The 8,414-nt window shown below is 45.9% G+C and overlaps 2 protein-coding genes across 4 annotated transcripts; both read right to left on the bottom strand.

The window, feature by feature from the left end:
- Window positions 1–244: 244 nt before the first annotated feature.
- Window positions 245–4,134, bottom strand: LOC100280888 (aminomethyltransferase). Its single transcript, NM_001367145.1, has 5 exons — window positions 3,583–4,134; window positions 2,267–2,520; window positions 2,071–2,169; window positions 941–1,099; window positions 245–839 (listed from the first exon to the last, which is right to left on the bottom strand). Exons 1-5 carry the CDS (start codon window positions 4,062–4,064, stop codon window positions 595–597), a joined length of 1,239 nt encoding a protein of 412 aa, NP_001354074.1. The 5' UTR covers window positions 4,065–4,134; the 3' UTR covers window positions 245–594.
- A 228-nt stretch (window positions 4,135–4,362) lies between these two features.
- On the bottom strand, window positions 4,363–7,980 carry LOC100502305 (glycine-rich protein). 3 transcript variants are annotated; one of them, NM_001414446.1, is made up of 7 exons: window positions 7,718–7,980; window positions 6,831–7,240; window positions 6,567–6,733; window positions 6,403–6,483; window positions 6,091–6,166; window positions 5,911–6,009; window positions 4,363–4,861 (listed from the first exon to the last, which is right to left on the bottom strand). In NM_001414446.1, the coding sequence occupies exons 2-7, from the start codon at window positions 7,210–7,212 to the stop codon at window positions 4,737–4,739; spliced, it is 930 nt and encodes a 309-aa protein (NP_001401375.1). In that variant the 5' UTR covers window positions 7,213–7,240; window positions 7,718–7,980; the 3' UTR covers window positions 4,363–4,736. The 3 variants fall into 3 exon arrangements, with proteins under 3 accessions (NP_001401375.1, NP_001183712.1, NP_001401376.1); NM_001196783.2 differs by having other exon boundaries at window positions 7,732–7,980; NM_001414447.1 differs by having other exon boundaries at window positions 6,567–6,727; window positions 7,732–7,980.
- Window positions 7,981–8,414: the final 434 nt, after the last annotated feature.

The following is an 8,414-nucleotide window of genomic DNA, read 5'->3' as shown; positions in this document are numbered from 1 at the left end:
AACAGCTCATAATCGGTTAGCCGTGACGCATTCTACAGAAATGTCAGAAACTCAGTCGTATATGATCCTACAAGCATACAGTGATCTGCCCACAACAAATTCTTTTATCATAATTTAGTTCCTAAAAAAAAGTATAATGCTGAGACAATCCCCAGCATGAAATGCTTTACATGCGAGAGCAACGCAACGTACAGAGCCGGGAGCCCATGACCGTCCAATATAAAACGTTGTACAAGATCATCCAGACAGAGAAACTTATTATTCAGTGTAGTACAGATAAACTTATTCGAACACACTGCCTGTTTGGGCCACACACACACTCACACAGTTTGCTCATCTCGTTCTGAACGAGATGCCGCAGCTGAACACAGCAGCAGGCAGAGAGGAAGAGAAACAGGCCCTCCTGCCTTCCTCGTCTTCTGCGAGGAAAAAAAAAAACAGGCTCCGCCTTGATACACCAGACAACAAGACTAAAAACCGAAGCTGAAAACGGTTAGCTATGGGGATTGTTTGGGTCCTCTTCCAAGAGGCGACTAACTGACGGCAGGCAGGGTTTGGGTTTGGGGTCCAGTACTACATACAGCTCCGCTGCTGTCAAGCGGCTGCGCGCTGTTCCTGAAGCACCTGTGTCCACTCGGCTGGCCACCAGTCCGGCTTGATCGCCTGGACCCTCACGTCCCTGTTGCCGCCGGCGCGGAGGACCGAGCCCGGTTTCAGTGCTTCTTCGAGTCTTAGCAGGCCCATCCCGCGGGAGCCCAGAGCGGTGCTCACTGCCCCGACCTTCTTGCCTGAAGCCTCGTCCACGACCTCCGAGCCTGGAGCGACGGCCTGCTCGAGTTCTGATGCCAGAGGCTGCACAATTAGCATAGCCAGCGACAGACAGAACGGCGGTGCACCGTGCTGTTCACCAATCACCACGAAAAAAAGAATTGTATTATACCTTGCCCATTCCCGTCGACGAACTTCATTGGCATTAGGCGCTTCCGGATGACACCGCGATGGTGCGTCCGAGCGATAAGCTCCTGCCCGATGTAGCAGCCCTTCTCGAACGAAATGGCGTTCAAGCCAGCAAGATTGTACTCCAGCGGGATTGCTTCGCCTGAATCAAATGAACACAACTTCGTCAAAAAGGACGGGAAGGAGAACAATCTAAGGCACCAGGTATCTGAGCTGAAAAAGGCGTCACCCAATAGCTGGACAATTGGCAAAATTATGTCAAACCTGCCTTTTCCCGTCTATAATATAATCTGAAGCTTTTTTTTCCTATAAAAAAGTTATGTGGCATGTGGCCGCTCATTCATATTATCTATGTCTTACTGAGACATTACTGCAGTCACAGTTCTAGAACCATATAAATCGAACACAGTCAAAAAGTGAATTTGGAGTAGCTTCAAGGTCACGATAAAGTCTAGAGATAAGAAAACCATTAGATGAAATTTGGCTAAGCAAACAGATACACTCATTTAGGCCTTTTTCCTTTTAGTGCTATCAAAAGCTTCCCCCACCCTTTCTCTCTCTTTCTTTTTTTGTGGCATCTTGTTGGGTTTCAACTCTAGCCTACCCTAACTTGCTTGGGACTAAAAGGCTATGTTGATGTGATGAAACAGATACGCTGATTTGTAAAGATATTAGATGAACAAATCCTATATGGGAACTGAACATTTTCCAGAAGCGTACCAAACATAAAAACAAGATATTAATACATAACCAAATTATGAAAAAGTTAATATGTATACATGACTCATGCAGGGGCGGACCTAGCGGGTAGCTTAGGTAGGTCCCCAACTGCCCTAGAATTTAGTATAAAAACAAATTACTTCTTAACGTTTAGGCTTAAATAAACAAATGTATACAACTTGCAACCTAATTTGATGATTTAAAAGCATTATGAGATATTTTGGTTATTTTTTCTTCTCATGTACCGAATTGACGGAAATTATATATATGTGGTACCGGATTATACACTGTTTTATATGTCTAAGTTTTAGTCCTTGATTACCCTATGTTCAAACCCTGGGTTCGCCACTGGAATCATGACTCGCGACCAAGCAACTCGAAAAATAAACTTACCTTTTGGGATCTCAGTCGAACCTTCTGCGACTCCATTTTCTATCCGCCAAAGTTGATAATGGCGTTCATCTGCTTCTTTGTCAGACTCAACTAGGGGTGCTGTTAAGTACAGAAACAGGTTCAAGCGTTGAAATGGATGACGGTGATGAACATCATAACAAAGAAGCTCCAGGAAATGGCAAAAAGAATTACTTACGTATCGTGTCAGCTGGAAAAATTCCTCTGTAACCAAGGTAGTCCAACCGAGGATCTTTGAGCCATTGCCATCCATGACCGTTCCCTTGCGCAGCTGACTCGCCAGCATGGTCAACACCTTGTCCCCACCCAATGGATTGAGCCTCAGGTTCTTGAGTAGAAGGTTCAGTGTGCACTACATCATGTCCAAATCTTTGCCAACATGCAAAATTCTCACTTACATTGTCTATTTCAACCTTGGATCTCAAACGATATCTGAAAACAGGAAAAAGTTGCCAGGTCACAAGACATGGAATTTATCAACAGGAAAGGTCATCTAGAGGTGGGAGTTATCTGGATTACCAGGTTCACCGCAAAACTATAAGGCGCCGTTTGTTTCCTTTCATTTTGAGGAATTGGAATCTTACTATTGGAATAAGCTATTTTTTTAGAATGTGAAATTCCACCACTTTCCAAAGTTATCGTATAAGCCTATCTCAAATTCATGGGTGAGAGATAGAAATTGATTCTATAAATTTACATGCTATTTTTTCAATGTACAACTTATAGCACACTCTTCTACTTGCTTCGTTATAACTATCTCTCTCATATGATTTAAGATAATATACAAATATATTACATATATAAATATATGAACTTAATTAGTTTTGTCTAAATTATAATTATTAAAATGGAATTCAATTCCAACGAAACAAACGGGGCCTAACACAATATGGAGGATCTTTCAGCTACAAGTGTGCGAACTCTTATGTTATCAAGTAACCTAACAAACAATTGGCTAAAGTTAAGCTGCTTACTGCAAGGACAGTTCATCACTATGATTCTTACTTGACACAAAAATCTCCAACTAAGGTCTGTAATTGCCAACAGTGAGCTGCTTAACGATACACACTCCTAGCAGTGAGTTCCGTGATGATCTTCAAGAATTTTGCCACTTGAAAAGTTGTCACACTTGAGACTTCAAATTATGGCATAAAAATGCCAAATCAAGTGCACAACAAAATATAGGCGTGCAATTTAGTTTCATCATTCTAACCGAAAATGACCATCAGTCTGTCTGTGAACTCAAAATACCATCTAGACTTCCGAACACGTTATCCAGCAAAAAAAAGCCTGCTGTTTTGTCTTAAGGAGTGCTGCGCTCTGCGCTTCCTTTTTTTTTTTTGCTGATTAGCCCAAAATTCGAATTCAGTCTTACTATTCGGGGCCGCGGTTTGGTCACAGGAACTCCCAACAGACTGTACATACCATAGACTGAAACCTTATAATTATAGAGCGCTGAATTTTGTTAACAGGCTCGGTACGGTAGTCCGTCACCTCTTAAAGCAGGCGACGAGGTCGTCCACCTCGGCGGCGTCAACGTCTGCGAGTACCTCCTGCGGGTGCGGGTGCCCCTCGGGGGCCTCACCGGTCTCCGGCGCGGATCCTGTGCGGTCGAGCATCTGGGACCGCGGCGGGGGCCGGTAGAGGAAGAGGTCGTAGAGGAACCTGCCCTGCGGCGTGAGCAGCGCGGCGTAGGCGGGCGCCGCGGGGCCCCGCGCGGGCGCGTTCGGCGTGGGCGCGTACCGCTGCGGCGACGACGCGCCGGCCGCGGAGAAGGCGGAGAGGAGGTCGTTGGTGAGCAGCGAGTGGAGGAAGCGCGCCGCCTCGGGCCCCGCGAAGCGGACCACGGCGCGGGACGCCAGGCGGCAGGCCAGCACCCCCGGGCCGCGGCGCGGGGCCGGGGTCGTGTGGAGGGCGCGCGCGCCGCGCGGCAGCGGCTGGAGGAGTAGGCGGCGCGCGAGCGGCGGCGGCGGCATGGGTGTGTGTCACTCACTGGTCTGTGAAGTTGTCGAACCGATGGGTTGGGCTGCTTGGTGGTGGTTCGACGGGTTCTGGGCGTTTCTCTTTTGTTTTCCGGACGTGATGGTGCCAAAGCGTGGGGTGGACACGCGTGGCCAGGGGGCAGACGTGGCGTGAGGAGGGAGGGTCCGTCGTCCGCGTGGCCGTGCAGGTAGGAGGAAAGGACGAGAAACCACGGCCGGGGCCAAGCGGCGTGTTCACGATCAATCCGAGGCGGCCAGGCGGGTGACGTCCCCTCTGGCTCTGGTTCGGTTTGGACAGCCAGCAGCAGAGCATCTATTTTTTTTACGCAAACACAGAAGCAGATCGCTTCACATCCTTCAGCGACCCAAACAACTAGCAACAACACAGCAAAGCCAACTCAGACATACCGACTCAGGTTTACAATATACGCGATGATGATTTTACAGCAAGACTGGACGACACAAATTGTTTCACATCACGGATAATAAGGTAGCAGAGCACTGTACAGCTACAGAATCAGACAATAGCACGCGAGGTGCTGGGCGGACTCCGGTTACCTGGACCTCAGGTCGTTTCCTTGAAACGATCTTGAACCTAAACCTTGCATAGTAGTACAAACCAGCTGTTTATTTATCTACTCTATATATCTACTCCGTCCATGCTCTTCAGGAGATAGGGATGACCCGTGATTTTGGCTTCCCGTTGCGCCTCGGATCACGGCCTTGCTCGGTCCCAGGAAGCGCCCAGCCTGAGGCCGATCGCCGGTCACGTCCATTGGAGCTACGGTCACCTGCGGTACACCAACAGAAAGACGACTCAAGGTTAGAGAACGCGGATCTCGGTGGACCAACATAAGCTGCAGAGGACTCATCTTGACAAACCATTAGTAGAAAAGCACACATTCAGAACTACAGAAGACTCCCAACATAATCTCAGGACGAAGAATCCAAGCATTATTTCAGTTATTAATATGCCGCAGTTTTGGCTGCTGCATAAACCTGTGTGCCAGTTACTGCTGCAAAGCAGAAGTAAGCACCTAGCAAATCGGTAAAGAAGGAAGACTACAAGGATGGGCAGCAGAGAGATGCTCATGTTCACCTGTTCATAACCATGAATGGCCCTGCTCGTTGTCAGGCATGGATAGAAGTCGTGGGGTAAGATTTCATCCTAACCATTTCTGGAATCCAAAGTAGTCACTATTGCCATGTATTCATGGACATTGTTTATTACCCACACAATGTGCACCGAGTCTAGTAAAAGATGCTCAAGCAACATGTTTAACTCCACAGTGTTCACATCAGATTATGATAGCTCTACTAAATGAATAACAAAAATGATTTGGTGTTTTGTATTTATATTACTTCAAATTTCAGCATCGACTTAGTATAAATAAATACACAGACAAGATGCAACTGTATAGTGGATTGCGACCTCTTAGAAGGAATAAATCTTCTTCATCGAGAAATAATGCTAATAAAATAAATAATTTATTTTCAGAAAGGATAACATCCTTGGTTGATCAAGTCAACAATTGACAAGCAATTTGCATAACTTCTTCCAAGAGAAGATGTCTAGTGCACATGGGAGTTTGGCGCACATGGCGCATATATTAAATTATCACTATCCATCATCTCAGATCTAACGTCTCTAGTTGCTTGTTATATTTTACAAATATCATCTTCCACTACTACACTCCACCACTTCAGATGGTGTTTTTTTGCAAAATATACAAATCAATTAGAGCGTTAGATCTAAGATGGATGATGATAATTTAATATGTGCATCAAACCTCCATGTGCACCAAATATGTCCTCCTTACAAATATGAAGCTAGGCTTACCAGAATTATCGCTATTAGGTGCACCAGCATTGTGGTTCCAGTCAGGCAAGTAATGTCCAGCATTCCCCTTCCATGATTGCTCAAATCCAGCTAGTTCATCTATAAAGTGCTTGAGTTATAATTAATTAACGAAAAACTGATATCAAGCACATCAAGGAAAGTTATACATATCAAACTAACCTTCATTCAGGTTGTGCAGTGTCTGTGTGGTGTCAACCTTCCCATCCGAATTCAGTTTCCTTGTCAGGGAATGTCCCTACAAAATACAAAGAAAAAATAGCTATACTGCACCAAATTGAAGGCTCTTTTATTTGTAAATACAAAGAAAAAATAATTATACTGGACCAAATTGAAGTTTTTTTTTGCATTTTTTGATCCATTATCAATTGATAAGTCAAATATGTGCTCTGTACACAATCCTGTGTGCACTGGGCTATTCAATATAATTTTGATTAACCAAATACAGCTCTGACATAGCAAAGATTTATCTACCTTGTCATGGATTCCACGGGAGATTCTATGAGTAGCCTCTTTAGTTGTTGTATCAGCTTCCTTGCTTTCTTCCACAGTGATCTGCATGCAGCATAATTATCGTCGTTTCTAGCTCCAAGCACAACAAAATAAGGCATCACTAGGAGCTTAAGTTTCTAGCTTACCCCGTCACTACCAGTCCGCCGAGACTTTGAAGTGGTGTAGTAAGCTCCATTAATACCACCAAACGTCACGGAAGAGCTCTGATATGTGAAAGTACGAGCCTGCGGCTGCCCTCCACTATTAGCCCTACTGAGATCCCTGTGCAGCTCGACTTGGCCACCTTCTGTCTCTACAAAGGAACAAATCAAAAGATGTGAAACATACATATCATCCTTGCAACAACTCCATGAAACTAGACAAGTAAATCAATTCATCCAGGCTCATACCATCAATCCCATCGTCTGGCTCCTGAACATAAGGATCTTGGTTAGGCTGCTGGTTACCATGCTCTGCGTTCTCTCCACCATCCTCCTCGACCTCTGTGATCACAGGCCTTCTTCTGTTACCCCTAGGAGGAGCTTGCTCGATAAACCCACCGTTCCTCATGTCCCCAAAAGGCCCTCCCATCGGCCCAAAAGGACTAGGTACAAACATGTCATGGTCACCCATCATCCGACCCCCGAACGGATGGGTAAAGAACGGATCGTCAAATGGATCCCTCCCCCCAAGGAGACCAGAAAACAAGCTCCTGTGGGGGCCGAAGCCAAACCCAGAAAATGGATCCCTGCGTCCGAAGACGTCATCCCTCCCGTTCTGCCCTCTATCCATCTCGCAGCAATTAGGTGGGCTCTGCAAGCTGCAACAGTTGTGGTAGTAGTGAGTTACTCCGCACCAATTTATTACACAGCAAGCAAAATATAGAACGCAAACTTCCCCAAGCAAGCATCCTTGCATTCCTTCCCCCAAACATAACTATTCAACCCAATTTCGACCATGAGAAGGCAGCAAACAATTGTATTGAGCACTAGCATCGCTAAACGGGGCTAATAGAGAAAGAAATTTACGCCCATCTCGGTATCTAGACTTACTCCCCCTCCCCTCTTTTTTCCTTAAGAAAAGACCTAACCCATCGATTGTTCCAGAAGAGGTCATACGCCCATCGACATGCATGCACATTCCTGGCTCTATCGAATGAATAGAACACCGCCGCCAATCCGACCAGCAAGGAATCAAGCAGAAATGCGCACACAGGCGCTACAGACTTCACAGCGAACGCTCCACCGATCCCTATGCATATCAGGAAATATAACCGAAGAGTCCATCTCTACCATACCATCGTATCGTTACCTGGAGGCAGAAGGCCCTCCTGGAGCGCGCACACAAGGGGACGGGGATCGCCGGAGGAACTCCGGAGGCTGGTGGCTGGGGACGGCCTTCTATTTCGGGTTGGTGAATGGATGGGGGTGGTCGGATTGGGGAGAGACGAGGAAATTAGCCGAATGCGCTGTGTCCTGTGTGGTGTCTGGAATTTGCCTTCTCCCGAACGTTCGGGTCGTGGAGTGGAGGTCCGCGAACCATCCAGACTGGACGTGCACGGTCTCCGTTGTGCTTATAAATGTACTTTGTTAATACTAGTGTATTGCCACGCGCCCTGCGCGTGGTGTTCCGTGAGATCTTAATTTATACATAAATAAAAATAAATAATATACTTTTCACCTATTGCTTCTTCCGACGCATCATCGTCGTCAAACCATCGATAAAGGTTGTCATGTACCTTCAAAGTGATGCTAGATGTCCGCAAATATCAAATGCCGGTGTCAAATCCATTTCATAATTACTATAACAACGTACTTTGTTACAAAGTGAGCGGCTTTGTATAGAACGAAAAGTTTCATGTACATGATGAGTACGAATGTGATAATAGCGAACTAAGAAGAAAGTCTGGGTGGTGTTTACTTCTTTGCATGGGACATTTAAACTAATGGAAACCTATTACTATTGCATATGTTCTTGAAACAGGAACACATGAC

Source organism: Zea mays, chromosome 9, assembly GCF_902167145.1.
Source record: "Zea mays cultivar B73 chromosome 9, Zm-B73-REFERENCE-NAM-5.0, whole genome shotgun sequence".
NCBI classification, from domain to species: Eukaryota; Viridiplantae; Streptophyta; class Magnoliopsida; order Poales; family Poaceae; genus Zea; species Zea mays.
The sequence above is the reverse complement of the archived record's forward strand: the minus strand, read 5'-3'. Positions and strand labels throughout refer to the sequence as shown.

Bases quoted from the DNA above. Each gene is read 5' to 3' on its own strand.
- LOC100280888 (NM_001367145.1), bottom strand. From the start codon at position 4,064: ATGCCGCCGCCGCCGCTCGCGCGCCGCCTACTCCTCCAGCCGCTGCCG. The intron at 2,521-3,582 runs GTGACGGACTAC...TCCTGTTTTCAG, and splicing joins CTCGTCGCCTGCTTTAAGAG to ATATCGTTTGAGATCCAAGG. The intron at 840-940 runs GTATAATACAAT...CTCTGGCATCAG, and splicing joins CGTCGACGGGAATGGGCAAG to AACTCGAGCAGGCCGTCGCT.
- LOC100502305 (NM_001414446.1), bottom strand. From the start codon at position 7,212: ATGGATAGAGGGCAGAACGGGAGGGATGACGTCTTCGGACGCAGGGAT. The intron at 6,167-6,402 runs GTAGATAAATCT...TGTATTTTGTAG, and splicing joins CCCGTGGAATCCATGACAAG to GGACATTCCCTGACAAGGAA. The intron at 4,862-5,910 runs GTAAGCCTAGCT...GGTGTACCGCAG, and splicing joins ACCTAATAGCGATAATTCTG to GTGACCGTAGCTCCAATGGA.